At 28.4% G+C, this 23,004-nt stretch overlaps 2 protein-coding genes across 2 annotated transcripts; one reads left to right on the top strand and one right to left on the bottom strand.

Annotated features, from left to right (window-relative positions):
• The first annotated feature begins 1,621 nt into the window (after nt 1–1,621).
• On the top strand, nt 1,622–4,833 carry LOC107634183 (glutathione gamma-glutamylcysteinyltransferase 1-like). Its single transcript, XM_016337753.3, has 7 exons — nt 1,622–1,802; nt 2,438–2,597; nt 3,155–3,311; nt 3,503–3,741; nt 3,901–4,064; nt 4,214–4,266; nt 4,557–4,833. Exons 2-6 carry the CDS (start codon nt 2,526–2,528, stop codon nt 4,260–4,262), a joined length of 681 nt encoding a protein of 226 aa, XP_016193239.1. The 5' UTR covers nt 1,622–1,802; nt 2,438–2,525; the 3' UTR covers nt 4,263–4,266; nt 4,557–4,833.
• A 14,434-nt stretch (nt 4,834–19,267) lies between these two features.
• On the bottom strand, nt 19,268–22,095 carry LOC107629615 (protein RGF1 INDUCIBLE TRANSCRIPTION FACTOR 1). Its single transcript, XM_016332437.2, has 4 exons — nt 21,824–22,095; nt 21,391–21,618; nt 20,662–20,877; nt 19,268–20,055 (listed from the first exon to the last, which is right to left on the bottom strand). Exons 1-4 carry the CDS (start codon nt 21,824–21,826, stop codon nt 19,816–19,818), a joined length of 687 nt encoding a protein of 228 aa, XP_016187923.1. The 5' UTR covers nt 21,827–22,095; the 3' UTR covers nt 19,268–19,815.
• Nucleotides 22,096–23,004: the final 909 nt, after the last annotated feature.

A 23,004-nucleotide genomic window follows, 5' to 3' on the forward strand; every position in this document is an offset into this window, starting at 1 on the left:
ATGTGTAGCAACTTGTAAGACTTGTATATATAACAGACCTCAACAAAATAAAAACAACAATCATTAATCAAATCATTTTATGTGGGGCTAAAAGTGGACCAGGTTACTCAACAGAAATTTGTAGTTTGACTCATTTTAGATTTGACTCAATACCACTTATTTTATTAAATAGGTTAGATTTAGATTTTTATAAAAATTATTACTTAAAAAAGCTAGAAAATAGATTTAAAAAAAAACCTATAAAATTTGTTGTGCTGATTCGTTAAAATATTTTTTATAATAATAAATTATTCTTAGTTTAGATATTTACTTTTAATTTAGATATTCACTCATATTAAATACTAAATAAAACTAAAAAAAATTAATCTAGAATACGAAACAGGTTTTTTAAATAGGTTTGTGAATTTATCGTATTTTAAATAAATTGGATTTAAACCTAAAAAACTAAAAAAGTCTAAAAAAAATAATAAACCTAAATTTAAATCATCTATTTATGACATAAACTAAATTTATTATAATTATAATTCTGTTCGACTGGATCTATTTTTCACTCTAATTATATAAAAAATAGTATATTTCTTAATGAACAAATAAAATTAAATCATATCTGATTATATACAGTATGACCATAAATCAAATCATTTCTAATATGATAGCTCTGTATGATGATTCATTTCCAAATTGGATCAATAAATGGATCATCATCCACCATAAAGGACTGAGACAACTTAATTTTCTCTAATATCACCTCGTTAATTTTGTACCATTTTAATAGAAATAAATTAAGTACTTGTTTAAATGCCATTAAATTGATAAAAAAGTAAATATTTTTTTAATTTTTTAGTGTATTTAGTAAATTTTTAATAATAAAAATAAAAGTACTAATAAAAAAATTGAAAAGTTAGAATTTATATTTTTTATTAAAAATATTTTTTTTTAAAATATATTTTTTTATATAATAAATAAACAAAAAATATTTTTATATTATTTTACCAAAATATAATTAATAAATAAAAAGATCTTTTTAAATAAAATATTCAAACATAAAATTATTTTTATTTTTGTAAAAAATTTTAAAAAAAAGTATCATTTAAAAAAATACTTTTTTCAAGAATAACATTCAAACAAATCCTAAAAAAAATATTTGAAAAATTAAATTCTAAAATAAACTTTGAAATTGACCGCATGCATTAAAATAATTTTTTAAATTTTAGTTATACTAATTATATTTTTGAGATTGACAAAAATATTATATATTAATTCTCATCCTTTTTTCGTTAAGTATTAATAGAGATTAATATAATATATTTTTGTTAAACAAAATTGAATCCATTAGGATTAGGAGTAAATAGTTAAATTGATTTCTAAAGGATAAAGTAATCTCCAATTTAATTCTTAAAAGATTTTTTTAATCAAATATCCAATTAGACGAAAGTACTGACCGATTAATTTTAAATCTTTTGGAGGACAATTTTAATTAAAAAATTATTTCAAAAATTAAATTGAAGATCAATGATCTTTAAAGCACCAATTTCACCATTTACTATTAGAATCAGAGGTTGTTTTGTGAACAAATTACTCCAAATTAGCTTTAAAAGTTGCAAATTATACGATTTCCCTTAAAGGTTTGTAAGAAAACGTGAACCTCAAGCACCCTTCCTCCCACTCTGAACCCGCTCGAGCCTCAGTCAGCCTCGCGTCCAGCTTTGACGAGTCGCCGTCCGTCAGCCTCTGTCTCCCTCCGTATCACATTGCATCCAGCCACTCGCCAGGTTACTGTTATGCCTCCATCAGACGAAAAGGTTTCTCCTTTATTCTCTTATAATCTTGATGTTTTCTTGCCTATTAACTTGTACGGTGAGCTTTGGCCTATTATAGTTTTAGCATTATCATGAAACTGGAATTTTTTTCAAGTAAACAAAGAAGGGGCTTGCTAGTTGACCTCTTCAGCTGAGGTGTTAGAAGAGACATATGTGATCATATATTTTTCTTGCTTTTTTTTAATTTGAATTTTCAGAACATACAGATAAGTAGTAATTTATTATTGTGGGGAGTTCTTGTTCATATGCATGTCTTGCTTTTATGCACAATGGATTTATTATTGTGGGGAGTTCTTGTTCATAAGCAACCAATTTTGGTTGAAACTTGGTTGCCAAATCCGTTGCTATTCTAGAAATTTCTTGTAGTGATCATGATAAATATAACAGATAAATGTGTTAATAATATAGCTAAATTTTTTACAAATTAAATCTATTCCAATTCAAATGATTTTAAACATACTCTAAAAATTCAATTTGTTATTCGCTCTGATTTTAAGAAGATAGGAAAGAATTGAATTGCAAAACCACTGCTCACTATTGTGCTATTATATATTATAGTAAAGATTTTATCTGATAACACAATTGATTTGATACCCAAATTAAACATCATGATGAAGGGATTTCACATTGGCAAGAAGGGATCGATAGCTCAACCTTGAAAGGATTAGATAGAACTATTTGTATTGAGCAACTCAAAAAGAAATTATGTTGAATGGATTTTACAAACGACTCCTTCCGTCACCCCCTGCAATTGATTTTATTTCCAACCATGGGAAGGTATGCTTGTTTCAAACTATTCTTTTATCACCTGTTAATGGCAATTTATTGATGCAGGCTATATTTTTCTAACTTACACTTGAATTATTCACGTATAGATACAATGTTTTTTAAGCCTGCCGTTTGTGGTTGATGTTGGATTCATCTTTCTTTAACTGTGTCAAATTCGCCACTAAATATTCTAATCATAGACAAAAAAAATAGTTTATTATTATTATTATTATTATTATTATTATTATTATTATTTATTTATTTAATTTTGATGTATTGTTAGTATAAAGTAGTTTTTCATGTGCATCCAATTACGTAACGCCATTTCAACAAAAATAACTACCTTTTAAATTATCTGCATTAATGGTTTTTCAAAAGAACGGATACAATTTTAGGATTGTGTAAAATATTTTACACTGACAGTACATTAAAATTAAACTCTATTGTTAGTGAGTCACCAAAAAAAAAAAAACTCTATTGTTAGTGTTAGTGAATTGTTGTTATGTTGCTATTGCTATTGCCTGTTCTTTGTTTGCTATATTAATTGTTTTTTCATTGAGTGACAGAAACTTTTCCTAGAAGCCTATCAAAATGGAACCATGCAAGGCTTCAACAGTTTGATTTCCCATTTCCAAACTCAAACGGAACTTACTTATTGTGGTCTGACAAGTCTAACCATGGTCTTAAACTCACTTGCCATTGATCCTGGAAGGAAATGGAAAGGTTGGTATGCCTTCATTGTTCCACAAATATTAACCATTCTAAATTTGTTAATCAATCAAAATTAATCTATTTATATATTTTATAAGTTATATTGTCCTCATCTCTAATTTGTAGTTACAGTTAACATTATTATATTCAATAAATCCTAGTTTTCAAGTTTTGCCTTGTCTTTGGAAAATTTATCTGTGTAGGACCTTGGAGATGGTTTGATGAATCTATGTTGGATTATTGTGGACCTTTGGAAACTGTCAGAGCTAATGGCATCTCATTCGAGAAACTTGCATCCTTAGGTCATTGTGCCGGAGCAAAAGTTGAGGCATTTCGTGCAAGCAATATCACTATCGATGATTTTCGCAAATATGTCACTAAGTGTTCAACTACTGATGATTGTCATATAATTGCATCATATCACCGAGCTGCTCTCAAACAAGTATGTATGTTGATGGTCTCTAAAATTTTACTTTCTCTGTTTGATGACTGAATATGCTTTTTGGTAACCAAATAAGACAAGATAATGTTGGTGCATATATGTCATTCTAATTAAAAAAAGACATAATGCTAATAATGGTAACTAAAATTTTTATGGCAGACAGCAGGTGGGCACTATTCTCCCATAGGTGGCTACCACGCTGGAAAAGACATGGTTCTTATTTTGGATGTTGCGCGGTTCAAGTATCCTCCCCATTGGGTTCCACTTTCACTTATTTGGGAAGGCATGAACTATATTGTTGAATCAACTGGAAAAACAAGGGGGTAGGATTATTGACATTATTGGACAAAGTTATCTGATTGATTTATGTGCCTGCTGGCCAATTTAAGCACTTATTACTTGAGGCTTAATTACTAATTGATCAATTTTGATGTTAATTATGTTGGTAATTTTTTCTAGTTATTTTCTTCAGGTTCTTGCTTGTATCAAGGCCTCACAAGGAACCTAACATGCTTAAATAATCTGGTATTCTTCTTTCCTTTGTATATTGACCCAAAACTTGTTTAATTTAATCATATAAAAAATAATAATATTAAATTGTTTGAGAGTTTTTTTTAAATGTGCATGTGTGGATACAGAGATTTCACTTTTCATTTCCGGATAAAGGATAAACCAGTTCCCTTTGTAATTGATATCATAATGATGTTCCTCTTCTGTTTAACAATCAGAAGATTTGAAAGACCTCTGTATGATTCTTTCACTTATAATCACGCTGCTTCTATCCAATTTTGAGGAATGCATTGATTGGATTGCAGAAATCAAGAAGCCAGAAGGTGTGGTTCCAAGTTTAAGCACCAATGGGAAAGCAGGTTTTGCTGACAAGCTTTACATCAATTTGTCATATGATTTATACGTTTAGAGACAACAGTAGTTAACTAGTTTGTTATCCAGAAAAAAAGGGTATTGAAATTGTTAATCACCTTTCATATAATTCAAGGCAGATCTTGTTTATAGATAGATACATTATAATGTAACCAAAATCAATCAGGATTTTTCACACCTCACTAATCAAAATGTATGTTTCACATTACTACAAGCATAGCCTCATCTTTGCTTTGAAATCATTGTTTGATCACGAACTCTCCTTCATATGTGAACCCACTCCGATCATGATCAACTTGTTGCATCACACCTAGATTCAATGTGGAAAATTTCTCTGATATTGATGTAACTCTGAAACAGAACCAGGAGCTTGTATAAGAAGGTCACTTCCTTGGTCAGTATACTAGTGCTGAAGAGTGTAAAAGAGAGGTTTTGATTTAGTTGGCTTTAGGTAGTGCAGAGTGAACCAATTCTGTTATAGTGCATAAATATCTAGATCTAGAGGCTGCATTGTGTGTATAAATAGCATGTCCTCTCTAACAAACTCAACAGAATCAGTTTATCACATTCAATACACAATTTCTCATTTCATCTTCTCTTTAGTTTCATTGCTCATAATAGTATTCTTGTTCTTCAAGAAACTTAAGTTTCTTCAATTCTCAACAGTCTTCATCAATATTATACAGAATATTTAGTGGATCTTCATCCTCCTCATCTTGAATGATATCCCCTACAACATCTCTTACTTCCCTGAAATTTTCATAGTTTGGTGGATGCTGGATAGTGTGATTCCATCGTCTCGAATACAGTTGTTCGAGTGGTCGATCATCCGCTATTGTTGTCTCGTCTTCATTGTTGAACTTTTGATTGTTGTATATAGTAAATGAAGGTGGTGTCACTCGTACAAGTCTAAAACCAGAACTTACTATACATTTGGTGTAAATCCTCTAGAGTTCACGAATATCTCCTCAAATCTTTCAGATAATTCAATTGTGGAATTTTGGATGCATGGACTGATGGTAGAACAATACGTGAACCTCACTGTCACTGTGTACTAAAAAGCTCTTGTATCGAACACACCCTTGGGCTGATGTTATTGGATGTCTATATATTCAAAATCTTAGAAATTTTTTCTTTCGGCCAAGAGTTATTCCTTCTATAGTTATTGTAATTTCACTATTGTGGTGAACAAAAGTTATCATTTTTTTGTGGCTACTAATATATCACGTTATTAGCTCTCTTTGGTTACGTAAGTTTGCCTTTGAATCTCACATCTCTTGATCATTTGCCTTTTATCTCTTCTTCAAAACAGTGTAAATTGCAATGGCAGGGGTCACTTTTGTTCCAAAGAACTACATGCTTAAATCGCATTGGGGACGAGCAATTTAGGTTTTCTTTTTAAATTTTTCCATCTTCACCGGCATTTAAATTAAATGTCTTCATATCAAAATTAAATTTTCAAAATCTAATGCGATTTACTTGTACGTTTTTAAATAGCTCAAAGTCATTGTGATTATTTATTACTTTTAAAAATAAAGGACATATATTAATAATGGTGATGCTATAAGTATAAGCGTGTTTTTAACCAAATTCAATTAAGTTGCACAAACCCAGCAAAAGAAAATGTGCGCATACATCACTTCCTTCTCTTTCTCTATGATTCTTCAGCATAGAAATTTTGGTTAGAGAGAACATAAACTTATTGATATAACATATAAATTTTTGTACATAATGCAAAAATTTCTGCGCATAGTATATAATTTATCGATATAACATAGAGATTTTTGCACATAATAACACAGGAATTTTTGCACATAGCAGAGAATTATTTGCATATAGCACATTAATTTTTTTTATACAAATATATTTTGTTGGTTTGGTAATTCAATATTCTGGACATATGGTCCTTAAAAAATTTATGTGTTGTACACCAAATTTTTTTGTGTTTTGTACCAAAATATATGGTATGCGCATTTTGTTAGTTGGGTGTTTTAATATTCTGGACATGTAGTCTTTTAAAAAATTTTATGCTATGTACCAACATTTTGTTGCTGTAGATCAAATTTTTTGTATTTTGCATTAAATTTTGTATGTTTAGTAGTTTTGCATAATATATATAGAAGAAACCGACGTCAATAATGATAATGAAGGATGATAAAAAGGAAAAAAGAAGGATAAGAAGAAATCAAATAAGAGAATGAAAAAGACGAAGAAAAAATCACGTTGAAAAAAGAGGCGCATTCGTATCTAACTTAATTAAAACTTGATCAATGAAATAGTTGGCCGCGTAGCTTTATTGTATTAATAATATTAAATAAGAATAGGACAATAATTATTTTTGATAGTTTTTGTAAGTAAAAACTCCAAGAATTGTTAATAATGAAAAAATGTTTAGTTATATATTTTTCTATAGACATAATCTGAAATCCACTTTGGAGGTGAAATGAGTTTGGAATTCTAAAAATATAAGTTAATAGTCAAATTAGTCTATAAAAAAATAAGACAATTTTTATATTTGTCTTTGAAAAATTTTTTCAATTAAATTAGTCTATAATTATATTTGTCTTTTAGTCATTCTATTAATATATTTTTTTTAAATATTGATATTGTAAAACACTAATTGACAATATATATAATACCTGATATATCTAATTGGATATTGACAAAATATGTTTATGAAAATTTATTAATTTAGTCTTTTTTTAAATACATAAACTCTATTCCCAATATGATCTAGCGACTAAATTAATAAATTTTCATAAATATATTTAGTCAGCGTTCAATTGACATGTTAGGTGTTATGTACGCTATCAATTAATATTTTATATTATTAATTGTTAATAAAAATTATGAGTAAAGTAACTGAAAAACAAATATGATTAATTTGTAATTTTTAAAAAATTAAGTTAATTAATAAAACATTTTAAAAATAAATTTAGAGAATATTTTATTTTTCAAGAACTAATTTAACTATTAAGTAAGTTAAATTTAGTTGAAGATCTTTGTTCAGCATAATTTTTTTTTTTTTTTTTGCTTTTTGGGTGAAACAATCAGCATAAGTAATTAATTAAGCTCAAACTAAGATAAACACGACAGATCAATCTTTATTGGGCCTTAGAATCAATTTGGATTGGGCGCTAGCTTTTCACTTTTGGGCAGACAAATATTCTCAAAAGCAGGACTGAAAGAAGTAAATAGTGGAGGTGTTCGACTCTAGTTGGGTGGCAAGTCCAAAAACTTGATCCGAAAAAAAAAATTCATAAATGTGGGTTTATTTATGGTTTAATTACTCTACAAGTTCCTATAGTTTTACCGAATTTTTAATTAAGTTCCTATATTTTTTTCTTTTCAATTGGGTCTCTGTACCTTAATTTTTTTTCAATTAAGTCCTTGCCGTCAGTATAACGTTTGAGATAATAGAATATTCTTGATAAAAAAAATATTCTTGTCATTTAGTTAGAGTGGCTAGGTGAACTAATTTAAATTTTTTCCAAATATTCAAAGAACTCATTGCATTTCATTCCTAAGAAAAAAGAAACCCTAAGTTTCTCTCGTCTCCTGCGTCTCCTGCGTTGGTCCGTCGTCGGCGTCTGTGTCTGGCATCGACTGCAACGGACGCTTGCTGGTGTGCTCTCCGTCGCCTTTCCTCTGCGCTGGGCCCATCTGCGTTGTTGTTGTCGGAGGTCTTTTCCACTGTTTGTCCGGCCAAGGCGTCTCCGTCCCTCGCGGTGAAGCCCCTCGCCTGGAGTCACCGCGCCGCACCTTGCCGAGCCTCCGAGCGCCTGGCCTCCCATCACTGCATTGTGTCTCTGCTCCACCCCCCTGCACTCGAACTTTCTGCAAGTAGGTGACAAATAAAAGCCTCCTTTTTTTAGTTTTAAAAGTTGATGTTTATGTTTTTTTTTTTTAAATATAGCATTGGTTGACTGTTGTTGCTGTGATGGTTCTGCTTTAAATGGATTCTGCCTCTGTTTTTATTAAATAGATTCTGCTTTCAATGGGGGATTTGTGAAAGTGTGATTTGTGAAAGTGTGAAAGTGTGATTTGCAATAGTTTAATTTTGTGAAGATGTATAAATTGACGGTTCCTTTTTCTTGTTTTGGGTTACGGAATTAAGCAAGATAGGAAGATGTATCGCAAGATTTGAGCAAGATAGGAAGATGTATTGACGGACCAATGCAGGAGACGCAGGAGACGAGAGCAACTTAGGGTTTCTTTTTTTCTTAGGAATGCAATGCGAGGGGTTCTTTGGGTATTTGGAAAAAATTTAGATTAGTTCACCTAGCCACTCCAACTAAATGACAAGAATATTCTTTTTTATCAAGAATATTCTATTATCTCAAACGTTATACTGATGACAGGGACTTAATTGAAAAAAAATTAAGGTATAAGATCCAATTAAAAAGAAAAAAAATATAAAAACCTAATTAAAAATTCGATAAAATTATAGGGACCTGCAGGCTGCTGCAGAGTAATTAAACTTTTATTTATTTATTTATTTATGTACATTAGGTGTGGTTATTATTTATTAGGAATTATAAACGTGTGTTTATTGCTACATAATTGCATGTTGCAAAAATGAGATCGTCGTTTCGCTAGAATACAGTTAGAATTGTATGAAAAAAATGTGGGGAAGTCATTAGGGGAAAACAAGTAAACAGATCCTATGGTTATAAGGGTTCAAGGGATGTATTGTATGTTTTTTAGGGTTAACCACTAAAAACGTCTCAAAATATTATAGTGCTAATAAAAATAATTTTAATTTTTTGATAAAAATATTTTTAATTAATTTAAAAATATGCTAAAATTATTTGACATTTGTATACTTCAAGAATAGAATAAAATTGTATTTAGCCCATAGAATAAAACGGTTATATGTTCACTATCAGTGATTTCTGTACCATCTTTATTCATGTTGTGGACAATAAATTCACTGTAAGAAGTGTTAAAGGTGACATTGTATTGATGCTGAGATTGCATGTCAATGGTACAATCTGAAAAAATTATTGGGAGTCCTGTAATAGCAACTACATCGAGGAGAGACATTCCGATAATTCCACAAAGAAGGTGGAAGTTGTTGGTAGTCCTGTTCCAGAAACAAGTCACTGCTCCAATCATCCAAGGATATGTAGTGAGTGAAAAGTGAGAAAGCCTTAACAGTTCTTGTATTCCTAGGGCTCCCCAGATAGCACCCTTTGTGGGTTCGAAGCGTTGGTACCAAGTTGTGAAATCAAACCCTCGAGGATTGATTTTTGGATTATCTCGGAAGGATTTTTGGTTGATGAAGTGAGAAATGTTAAAAGCTTGGTTTATCAATAAATCTTCCCCTTCAGCATTAGGAAAGAAAGAAAGTTTTTTATTTGTCCTCTCAAGAGTTTCAATCGGTCCAAGAAAACAGTGTGTATCTGCACCGATTGTAAAGGGGATTAGGATTCTGGTATCATTGACCTGTAGATGGGGATCGTCAATGATTTCATCATTGATTTGATTAAGAATACGAAGAGCTAGTGGAGATGGTGGTGCTACTACGTGACCTTTACCCTTATCTTGAGTAGTGGCATGAGAAGAAGAACCCGCCATTGTCAAGGAAAAAAGGGAGAATGAAGGTTGAAGATTTTGTGAGAAAATTCTTGGTATAGAAAAAATTCAGAGAGTAATGAGGTTCGAAAAGATTTGAACAAAGGAGAAAAGTGATGAATTTAAAGTATCACTGTAGCCGTTATTATGGAAGGAATGCGAACGAAGGTAACTTCGTGAAGAAGATGAAGTGGGAGAGAGAAATAACAAGTTTTTGGAAGACGTGCCGAGTGGATCAATAGTAATGGGGAGTTTAAATGACAATTATTACTGATTTGAAAACTGACATTTTTTGGATTAAGTGTCTTATTCTTCGATAATGTTATCAAAGGCAACCACATTAATCCAAGGGGGCAATTTGTTGATCGAAAAATATTCTCGATCAGAATGAATTGATTCAGAATGAGTTAGGTAGGGTCTCTCGAAAAGATAAATGTATGAGCATGAGGTTGGAAGTGATCGACATTGATTTGGATTTCGATTATTTTGTTAATTGAGTGAGCCTGATCGAAGTAGAAGATTCGATTTGAGAAGATCGAGTGAGGCTTTCGATGAGCTGGTCGAATAATTATGGAAGCGGGAGAGTTAGTAGCTTCTTTCACACGAGGAAATTATGGGGAATATCTACAATCACGCGGCGGAAACGGTTACCAATAGTGATTGCAATTCAAATTTGTATTTTCGTATTTAATTATAATTAATTGTAAAGTAATTGTTAGTTATGTAATATTAGCCTATAAATACTAAGAAGTAATAGGAAATAAGGGTTGGAACTTTTACTCAAAAAAAACACTCAAGCACACTCACATCCCAGGAAATTCCTGAGTTTGCAATCGAGTAACTTTTCTGTAGGGTTCCTTCCACCTTCTTTATTCTTTTAATTTACTTTTCTGTAAAGTTAAACATTTCAAGTGAATTTATCTATTAAGTATTCTCTAATTCTACTGTTCAATTTATCCGTCTGCATTTCAAATTTCTATGTCAAAGTCTTTCGATTCAGTCAAAGGCATTTCATTGTTTTCTTTTAAATTTCAATGCAAGCCTTTTTGCTTTCTGCACATTTAGTCTTTAAAAACTTTATCCTTTACATTTCCTTTACCAATTTATAAATCTTCTTTACTTTTATTATCAATACTTATCTAATAGAAGATACTTTGATACACTTTTAGAAAACTGGTACTCGCACAGAGGATTAGGTTTCGCTCCCAGACTACTAAATATCGAACCACCATCGATTTGCTAAAAATGACAAAATAGGTTGTTTTCGTCGTAGCCGTGCCTCGTCTACCGCTAGTGCCGATTAGACTGCTGCCATCACGAGGTTCTAAGGGAGAAATAGCTTGCCGGAGGCAGGCCATTGGAAAGAGTGAGACGTGAGACAAAGAACGTGGGATTGTTCTTGCTGGTGTTGTCGACGTTGACTCATGCATCCTCCATTGCATTCTTCTATCTTCTTTATTCTTAGATCTTCTCTTATTTTTTATGTGCTTTTCATTTGTTGTTGATGATTGTTGTGTTGTAGCCGTTGTACAATAGTTTTTGGCAATAACGGTGTCTATGGTGCCCTAAAAGTGGAGGGATGGAGGTTGAGAGAATAATAATTTCAGATCAGGTCGTGTTTTATTTGGGAATTAGAATTCTATAATTGAAAAAGCAGTATTGATTCTTTTGTCTTTGTAGTTCCATCATCACTGTCTTCTTTTTTTCTTCGCAATATTCTATACAAGCACTTCAACAAAATATGGTAATTTGGGATCTAAGAATTTGAGGATTTTTTGTTAAGAATCAGTGTAATTTAAGATTTAAAAAATTAAGAATTTTTTTTGTTAAGAAGAAGGTTCTATAAGGTGAGGATGAGAGTGTTGATGGCTGTGTTGATGGTTAGGATGTGAGAGAAAAAAAACGAGTGCAAAAAATGAAAAAAGAAGAAGAGGTGTTGGTTTGTCAACGGCTCTGTCATGACTGACAGAGGTGCTGCGGATAGTGAATTAGAGAATAGGTGAGTAGAAAAGGGGGAAAACAGAGAGAAATTTGGGAAGAGATAAAAGAAGAGGGTGCGGGCCACGTCATTGTTCCATTTGCCACATAAGTCACTTTATTTGCCACATTTTACTAAACGGCTTTTGAAGGTAGACAATAACTTTTGTAAACAATGTGAACAATGAGCTTTAGAATTGACCCAATAAAGTAAAAAATACTCCACCTCTAAATTACCGCATAAACCTTAATATTAGGATAACCATATGCACAGTTAGTGAATTGAACATCCAGCCATTATTAACTGTGTATAAGTAAATCGAATAAAAAAGAAATAACCATCCAATTAAGAATAATCAACATAATCATCTGCATACCTATTGAATTGAACATCCAACATATTTATTATTTACATTAATATTCTCGTTATTTCCCTATACTTTTCCATTACTAAAACATTAACATACCGCATCTATCTTTACGAATAGATAATTTTAATACGTTTTTAAATTAATTAAAAATATTTTTATCAATAACAAAAACTAAAATCATTTTTATCGTCACCAGAATATTTTGGAGATGTTTTTTGTGGTTAATGCATACTTTTTATACTTTAATGTCTGTACCTAATGTAACATTTTTTTAGATAAAGTTACCTTGTTGCTAAAGATATGCTGTAAAATCTAAATTAGATATAACTTATTAGAACTATTACCAAAATAAATTTGACATTCCGAACCATTTTAAAATTATTTATAATATTTAATTTGATTCAATTTGTTTATAATGTTTAAAATCAGTTTTAATTTTATTTTCATTGTTAATTTTTTTACACATTTTTTAAAACTATGCTTCCCATGACATAATTTTAAAAAATCTACATATATATTCGGAGTTTTAATAATAATAATAATAATAATAATAATAATAATAATAATAATAATAATCCCATTATAAATGTAAAAATACACAAATAATTGGACTGTTTATTATATATTATATTGTCCTTATCCTCAACTACTCCAAAGATGGACTACTACTCATTGCATTTAATGTCTAAAACAATAAAAAATAAAGACTAAAAAATTCTCAATAATGCTAAAATGAGCGAAGGTTTTTTATTTCTAAATTTAAGTTAATCTTTAATGAATATCGTGCAATAACATCCATTTACATTTGAGAGAAATAATAATCATTTTTGAACAGCTGAAGATATTATACAAGTTCAATCAGATCCAGTAGGTTGGATATTTAAATTATTAATAATTATTTGCATCCATATCCTTATGTATGTGTATGTAGATATATTATTAATAAGTGCTGTCAATTACATTTTGCTTTCCCAAACATAATTTGCAAGTTGCAATGCAAACGGCAAGACCCAAATGCTGAAAACACATAGGTTTGGTTCATTTGGTTTCGTCTTTGTACAACCAATTGACTATACAATTTTTGATAAATGTTATTCCAAAATCACATACAACATAGGCCTCGGTCATATTCTTTGTCCCCACATCAACGACCCACCACCATAAAAACACTTCAATAATTTATCGATATATCTTTTCAAATACACAAATACAAAGAATTATTAATGTTCATACATTGTAAGAATTCACTATTATACTATCACTAAATAATTAATTAATAATATTCACTAAAAAATTATGGCAATATCCAATATATTTTAACTTTGTGAGAAGAGATAATGAACGAATATTGGTGATTTTATAAATAATTTAAATGGACTACAAAATTTTATGGTAATAATATAGTATAATTTTCTTTTAAAAAAATGTATAGCTGACTAACACTTTTCTAGCTAATATGTAATTAATATCATCATTTTTACTCTTTTATCAAAATGAGAAAGAAAAAGTATATCCTTAATTTTGGTTTGGTAAAGTTTTTATTATTCGAAAATAATTTATTAAAATTAATTTTTAAAAAAAATCTTTGTAAAAGTTATAACATTTATGTTAGGTAAATCGAATTAAGAATAATTTTTAATAAATATAAATAATAATTATATTTGATAAAATAATTTTTAAAATTTAAAAATATTGTAATATACATAAAATATATTAATATATAACATTATATTAGACTCTTTAATTTTGATAAATACAAATTAATTTTAAAAAAAATTATTTTAGCGTTTTCAAAAATACGACTTATAAGTATATAATCTTTTTTATTTACTAAATACAAAATAAAAAATTTATACATTTTTAAAGCACAAATACATTTTTAAAAAAGTTTACTAAACCAAACCTTAGTTAATTGATTTCTTTATTTTTTTTCTATATTAACTATATATTAATTGCAAACTGTTGGTCATATGATTCTAGACAAAATAACAAATAGACGAGTCAAGTTATAATATAATCCTAAAAAGAATATTAGTCGGCAAAAGCAATTAACTACATTTTAGTCTATTTTTAGGAATAGAAAAAGATTTGATACCCATAAAATCCTTGAGTATTTCATGGGCTTGATTCTATGCTCTCACACTCATCATCATTATTTCATGAATTCCTTTGAAACAATAAGGACTGGAATGAAATCAAGGCTCATGAAAGAGGTTCTAACAACACCTGAAGAAGCTGATGACATGCTTCACCTCTTCTAGCAAATTAGTCGGCACAAGTTTTGTGTAATGTCTTGCCTTCCCTCACCATCAATTCAATAATATATATTAGACTTTATTGTAGAATTACTTTTTATTTTTATTTTTTTAAATAATTATAATTTAGAATTGATAGTTTAAGATTGAAATTTAAAATAAAAAATAATTTTAAAATATTAGTCGATATTAGCTGAAAAAAAAATAATTTTTTAATTAAACTCTTATATAAAATTATATTATAGTACTAAGTAAATGCTTAGCGTATCAAGTGGTAGGGCTTCAAATTTCGCGTTGTGTATACATCAATTCATTGGCCAACGATAAACCCTTAAATAGAATTTAGTATCGCGATATATTAGTCCTTATCTTGTCAGGCTGAGAAATATCGTAAGAAACCAAAAAAAAAAAATGCTTAGCATACCATGTTAGAAATAATGTTAATATATTTCATCAAATTGATATGATCAACATATTTTGTAAATATTTTTTATATATATTTTAATGATTACGTATTTGTTTCTTTAATTCCAAAGCTATTTATGGAAACTAATTTATCTTTGATAACAATATCAAAGGAGATTCATTAGTATTGCATAAGACATTTGGTATGTAAATTTAAAAAAAAAAATTCAAAATTTTTAGAATACCAAAATATTGATTTACCCTAATAATAATAAGAAGAAGATATTAGTAAATATATAGCAAGGTTGTTCATTCGTGTCATCAGCATCATATTCTTGTTTTCATTCAAATTATTATTGATGCTCGAAAATGCTTCGAATAAAGTACGGCGCAATGAGGGTTTTTGGTTCATTAAGAAATAAATTGATGGTTGAAACTCGAAAGGAATGTGCAATAATTGAGGACACGTGTCAGGATGTGATTGGGAGGAAGGAAGCACCCAAGCACCAAGGAAAGTGATGTGCAATAACAATGTTCGTGTTGAAGTAGACTTTATGTTTAACCAAATACTTTTCTTAAACTACTATTAAACTTCAATTCATTTGATTGAAAATAATGCACCACGTAACAATATTATTAAAACAATGCATTGCATATTCTACTAGTAGCAGTATGTCATTAATGGATTAAACAAAAATCAAAACATATTTTTTAATTAATTATTACATAAGCTAATAATAATGGAGATTAATTAAATTATAGATGTTGCTAGATATTGACTAATTAATCAATATTATAATTCGTAACTTTGTCCTCCAAATATCATATGTTTATTACCTTTTCCAAATTCTGAATTTCAAACTATATATAATATAGTTACATATTCAAAGCTAATTAAACATATATTTATAATTTATCTACCAACATAAAATTAAGGTATAATTATTATATTCGTCTTTATAATTTTATTTAAAATTGTGAATTCTCATATTATTTTTAATTTTATAATTAAATTATTTTTGTATTAAAAATATTAAAATTAATAAAATATTCATTTTAAAAAATATATAGTCAAATATCTAATTAAATTCTTAATTATAAATATTTTTAATTTATAAAAAATATTCTATTATCTCTAATATTTTTATATTGACAAAAATTTAATTATAAAACTAAAAATAATATTAAAATTTAATTAAAAAATAAAAAAAATTTAACTATAAATTTAATAAAATTATAAAAAATGAAGAGAATGATTAAATCTAAAATTAATTACAAGTTATAAATAGTTAAATCTTAAGTAGTAGAAATCTGGATATCGAATCTTATGAATGTGAAAATAATTGCGAGTCCCTATCTATTTATAGCAGATTAATGGAACCTCTAATAATAATACTTAGGATATCTGTGATTTTATTGGATTTTTTCTTTTAAAAAAAAATATTTTTGGAAAGTGGTTATGAAGAGGGTTTTGGTGAGGCGGCGGAGAAGCGGAGTGTGGGGTCAGATAATAGATTAGGTTAGCTTGCTTTACCGGTAATACCGGTAAGGATTCCCGCAAATATATATAATAGCGACAAAAACCTACTTTTACACTTATACCCCTCAATATCTCCATTATTTCACATCTACCTTCACCATCCAAAATTCTATCTCTTTTTTTTTTTTTTTTTTAATTTCCCCTCATTTTTAATAACTATAATTAAAGGATTAATTCTTAAAATGCCATTTAAAGATCTTATATGTGTCAATTTAATTTTCAAATATTAGACGCCTCAAATTAATATTAAAAAATATAATAAAAAAATATATATGATTATTATCATGTACAATGATATCTTATAAAATAATATGTGATATGTTATTATTTATTTAATAGAATGAGTAATTTGATTTATATTTATATCTTTTAAAAATTAATTTAATGAAGGTCTCATATTTTATAATGATATTAAATCTATAATTAAACTGATATAAAATTCACATCCACTATAATATATCTTTATTCTTTAACAAAAGTTATGGGAATGCTTTGTATATTGATTCGGAAGTGATACTGCTACAAGTATATTAATATTAATATATTTTGATTCATGTATAAGCATAGGATTATACAAATATATAGCTTTTAAGTTGTTTTTTTTTTTCTCTTTCTGTGAAAATTAGATACTTATAATGATATAACAAAATTTAATTAAATAAAATTTTCAAAAAGTTTAAATTCTTTACATAATGTATTTTTCTTTTCACATTTTTCTTCATTATGATTATCGGAGATTAAGAACCATTTTTTTACTAAAAACTAAATTAATTTATTTTAATCATAGACGTTACAAAAAAGTGAAACCACATCATATATTGTACAAATTTTCCCTGCCTCTTCAAAGTACAATGTTCAGTTTCATTTGATTCACATTGTTGTGGTTTTTTTAATAATGGTTGTAATGATTGAAATAGTTTCAGTAAAGGAATCTTACTGTTGAAGTGGGGGAATCTCATAATCAAGCATTTGTGGATTGAGATCAAACTTATAAGCATTAATTTGTATAGTCACCCTTTTTAACAATTTATTGCACAATGTTGAATTATTCATTCTTGATAAAGTAACGATATCAACTTTAAAAAGGAAAAATATTTAGCTTTGATTTGTTTTATTTATTATTACTTATATATATGCTACTAATACTTTAATTTTATCTTATTATTATTATTATTATTATTATTAACCGCTATCTTTGTGACAAATTCTCGATATATATGATTTTATTTTATTATTACTTAAGATCCACCAAACTTATTTCAACGTATTTTTAGATGTATCTGTATTGCATGATATTTTTAACATCGTCATTTTTCATGCATGAATAATTACACCACACCACACTAAATTATTGATGTTTAAATAATATTTTATAAGTTAAAGAAATATTTTTTCTTAAAATTAGCTCGGAAGTATTGACCTTCCTAAAAAAATTTTCTAACTCCACTCACTTTCATAGTTCAGTCTTAAATATTTTTGCTAAATAAGAAGTGTTGCATTATTCTTTATTAATTAAATAAATTTTATTTATCTATTATTTATTATATTTTATATCATTAATTTAAATTTAAAATTTAGAGTTTAAAAATAGAATTGATAATTTAAAATTTAGAATATTTTATTTTTTATCTTTTATTTTTTTCATTTTTAATAGCAAATTAATTTTTAAAAAATAACAATATCCTTTTTTTTTCCCGAAACATATTAACGTTTACATGGATTCAAACATTCCAATAAAACGACGCACAAATTAAACCAGCCTAAAAGATGGGGAAAAATGTCAAATGAAAATTTCCAAACTTCTTCAATAATTAAGATCACATAAATATAAGAAAAAGGTCACATTAATAAAAAAAAATGTACGTATCTAACTGAACCGCCTTAAAAGATTTTTAATCCAAACCTAATACATTTGACCCATGGAAAGCAGGAAAATGGAAGCCTAACCTAGAAGTTAAAAGGGAAAAAAAAAAGAAAAAAAAAAGGAAAGGAAACTTAAACAATAGGATAAGCTTAATTAATGCTAACATTTTCTTCAAATTATAAAGTCTTAATCATAAACTCTAAAGTAAAAAAATTTAAGGATAAATCAATAAAAAATAAAATTTTTTATTAAATCTGTAGAGAATATTTTGTACATAATTTTTTTGTGTGATATTTTCTTTTATAAAAAGAACCATCTTTCTTTTTTTTTTTTTCAAAAATCACATGAAAATATTTTTATGGAAATAGTAATTTATTATTATTTTTTTAATTAATCTAAAAGTACATTGTGTTCATAATTCAATCTTCGATTTGGAAAAGAAGCAAACACACGAATGCACTTTATATGCATCACACTTGATTTATTCCATTAACTTCATGAGAAGGTCATGAAGCTTCAAAAGCAGAAAAAAAAGATAAAAATATCAAAAGCTAATTGATTATCAAAATTAAAAGTTTAACCACTCATCCATCCACCAGAACACCACACAAACAAATATACTTTCAACTTTTAGGATAAAAAAGACAAAACCCAATAAGCTAAGGAATATCATCATCATCATCATCATAACCCTTTTATTATTTGTCTAATTTTGATGCTATACAAATTCCTTTCTACAAGCCACTATTTACATTAACCATATAATACATTATTAAAACATATATGCATCAATAATCCCATTCTTATATATCAACATGAAAATACTCCCTACTCTACACTATATACTATATATCATTATTTCCTTTCTAACACATAATTTCCCTCTCTTTTTTTCCTTTTTTCTTGGGGTAATTTTCATTTTTTTCATCCTATTTCTTGTTCTATACAAAAGATAAAATAATAGTTCCCATCACCGGCCTCATGGATCAAGGCTCAGGCATTGTAAAACTATGTAAAAATTCAAAGCATATTTTCTTAGGACACCACATGCTATATCTTTTCTTTTCAGTATAAAGAATGTTTGGTTTTTCATTTTTTAGCTCCAAAACATGGTTCGAACAGAACCATGATTTGAGAGCTTCCTAAAAGAAAAACCAAACATGTCAAGTATAATAATAATAATAATAATGTAGTGTAACATTTTTAGTATTCTATTAGAAGTCCTCCCCCCATTGGAGATCTATGTGGAACTCCTTTTCTTCTCTTGGAAGAAGTTCTGTAGTTGACCGCCGTCGGCGGTGGCGTCGACGGCGTAAAACTTTGGATTATTTTGTTCCTAGCACTTCCATTGCCAATGCCATTCATTGACCCTTCTCCATCTGAAGAACCATCTGTCTCCCCCAACATTCTCTTCTTCCTGAATTTCTTGGAGGTTCCAACAATCTAAATAAAAAAATTGAAAACTTGAAGAGGTTTTTTTATTATGTCCACCAATGCTCATCATCTTCATATTCTTATGTGACTTTACATGCAACATTTCCAAAGATTTAGGAAATCATGCTCACCAACTATGTTACAACAAAATATTAACACTGGTTTGGTTGGTGAATTTTTTTTTTCCCACTAAATTCAAATAACAAAAATGTTTGAAACTAAAAATAAATCAACAGTATTCAGAAACTAAAAAAGCTGTTCACTTTATTTTGTAATATCGATCATTTTCAAAATCTGATATATCCTTAACTCAATATGTATCTTGAATTTACATTCGGATACATTGAATTAACTAATGTATTAAAACTTTGAAAACTCAGATGAAATTGACTTCACGTGAAGTTAATATCTGAGAGTTGTTAGATGAAAATTTAGTCAAATCATCTAACGGCTCTCAAGTATCAACTTCACGCAAAGTCGACTGTACCTGAGTTTTCACCATCTTCAAAACACACAGTACATCTAAATACACGTTAAGTTATGAATATATATCGAATATATCAAACATTAAAATGAGAAATATTTTGGATCAGTTACGATAAGATCGGATTGTACCTTACAACCAAGTGAGCAGAAATTGAAGGAATCAAGGAGGCTGCGCTCACAAACTTGGCAGGTATTGGTGACACCTTTTCCAGGCCTAGGTTGAGGCCTCTCATTCAAGAACACAATCTTGGCACTGTTAATAATGTAGGTTTGGACCCCTGTTATGTCCAGAAATTTCTGAATCTCAGACACTCTTATCACATCATGGTATGAAGACCTCCTTATCTTTCAAAATTAAATATGAAAAAACAAATTGAAAAAAAAAATCTACATCAGAGGATATTATCCACATTTTTTATTTATTCTAGCTCAAAGAAAATAATACCAAAAAAATAAAATAAAAATAAATCAAGCTATTATCTATACCAAGCTGAACCAGTGGACAACAAAATTGAGCAATATAAACAATTATTCAATTGGGAATTATGGAAAAAAAAAAATCAAAATCTAAAGTGCAAAATTTTGCAACTAAAACTCTGACTTTTGTGGAGTTTGCAACATACTCAGCATTAAATGGCACGTGCGGGTAACGATGAAACCAAGACAGATTTATTTTATTTTATTTTATTTTGTGCATATCAAAAGGGAACTGGATCTTATAACAATGCAAGAACAAGAAACTACATCAGATTAACAAACACCAAAATACTTTAAATATTTTGAGAATTGAATCAGATTGAGTCATGGTAGATTCATTGACCAATTTTTTTTTGGGTTTGACCAAAATTTTCTAATTACCTGAATTGTTCTATGATCTTTGTGTGAAGCCAAACATGCAGAACAAAGGGCACCATTAACACAATCCAAACAATACATGTTGCATTCACTCTTATGAGAATCTTGATGGACTTTGCATTGAACAAAGAAGCTTGTTTTCAGAAGTGGTTTCAACCATGGTGGCCACTTATTCTTCTCTTCTTCTTCTTCCATTGTTATTCTTCCATATTCTTCATTGAATCCACCCCCCTAAATTCCATATTATACCCATTTACAAAAAAAAATGCAAAGTCAGTGAATAATTCAATAGATTCATCAAAACCCAAAATTTAATAAAAAAAGGTTGATTTTTTTTTTTTAAAGAAAAAACCCATTTTTAAATTGTATACTTTTGCATTGATTGTTGATAGTACTATATATGTAAATTCTATTGTACTGCAAATAAAGTACTAACCATGATGATGAGATTCTAGTTGTTTCTTTTTCTTTTTGCAAAATTTCTTCTTTGTGTTTTTTGTGAGCTATTGATCCTGCTCTATCATATAGGAACTAAGTGCTATATAACACTTTGGACTTTTAATTTGGTGGCAGAAAGAACACACCCAAAGAGAAAAAAAGAGAACTTTCTCAAACTATGGTAGAGAGAGAGAAAGAAGAAGAGGAAAAGGTTGGAACTTGGGAAGTGGGGGCTACACTTTTGTAGTGGCGGGTGATGGAGGGTAGAACAAGGGTAAAAGGGTAAAAAGGTCAAAGTACTTATATTATCTTTGATCTTCTAAAAGTCCACAACCGAGCCTCACTCCGAACCCAAACCAAAAACACACACACACAAAAGGATGCGTTTTTTACAAGGAACTGATGTGGTGTGTGTGTGACCTTTCTGTTTTTATTTATAATTTTTTTGTTCATATAAATCACTTATATTCGTTCGCTATTTTGTTTATATCTGCTAATTTTTTGTGATGACTGTTTGCACTTTTAGTGATAAACATTTTTTTTATGGATAAAACTAGTTTTATGAGGTTATTTATTTGTTGAGTTGTGTATGAATTGTGTACACATACATTTGATTGATATTGAAGTTTGATTTATTTAATTTGTTGTCATTAAGTGTCTGTCAACCATATTTCATTAGAAAGTAATTAATACAAATATGCATCTGTATTTGAACTTAGGTTAGATTCAGTGAATTAACTTCAATGCATATTTTTTGGGTTGAAAACTTATGTTAATGTGAAAGTAATAATTGAAAATTATTAAATAATAATTTAATTAAATATATTAAATTATTTAATAATTTTTAATTAATAATTTTAATAATTTTATATAAAAATAACTGTAATTGAGTTTTGATATTTTTAAAATAAAATTTTAGAATTTTGGGTAAATTCTTTTCAATGTATTGTGGTTATGAATGCGTTTAAATGAATGGAATGCATCTAATTTAAACTCAATTGCTAAACTCTTAATAATCATATTACTAAATGAAAAGACACCAAAAAAATTACTAATGAAATCAGTTTTGACATACTTTCAAGTTTGAATCTTAAAATAGCCTCATTCTATTATTTAATCTTAGAATAGTATGGAGTATATAAGATTTTGAAGAATTCGGATTAAATACTTTTAATATAT

The sequence above is a fragment of the Arachis ipaensis genome, chromosome B3 (genome assembly GCF_059453495.1).
Source record: "Arachis ipaensis isolate K30076 ecotype BB chromosome B3, ASM5945349v1, whole genome shotgun sequence".
Lineage (NCBI taxonomy): Eukaryota > Viridiplantae > Streptophyta > Magnoliopsida > Fabales > Fabaceae > Arachis > Arachis ipaensis.

Excerpts from the sequence above, each read along its gene's own strand:
- LOC107634183 (XM_016337753.3), top strand. The coding sequence starts at position 2,526 with ATGTTGAATGGATTTTACAAACGACTCCTTCCGTCACCCCCTGCAATT. Across the intron at positions 2,598-3,154 it reads TTATTTCCAACCATGGGAAG|AAACTTTTCCTAGAAGCCTA; the intron begins GTATGCTTGTTT and ends ATTGAGTGACAG. Across the intron at positions 4,065-4,213 it reads TCAACTGGAAAAACAAGGGG|GTTCTTGCTTGTATCAAGGC; the intron begins GTAGGATTATTG and ends TATTTTCTTCAG.
- LOC107629615 (XM_016332437.2), bottom strand. Across the intron at positions 20,878-21,390 it reads AAGATCATAGAACAATTCAG|ATAAGGAGGTCTTCATACCA; the intron begins GTAATTAGAAAA and ends TAATTTTGAAAG. Across the intron at positions 20,056-20,661 it reads TCTGCTCACTTGGTTGTAAG|ATTGTTGGAACCTCCAAGAA; the intron begins GTACAATCCGAT and ends TTTTTTATTTAG.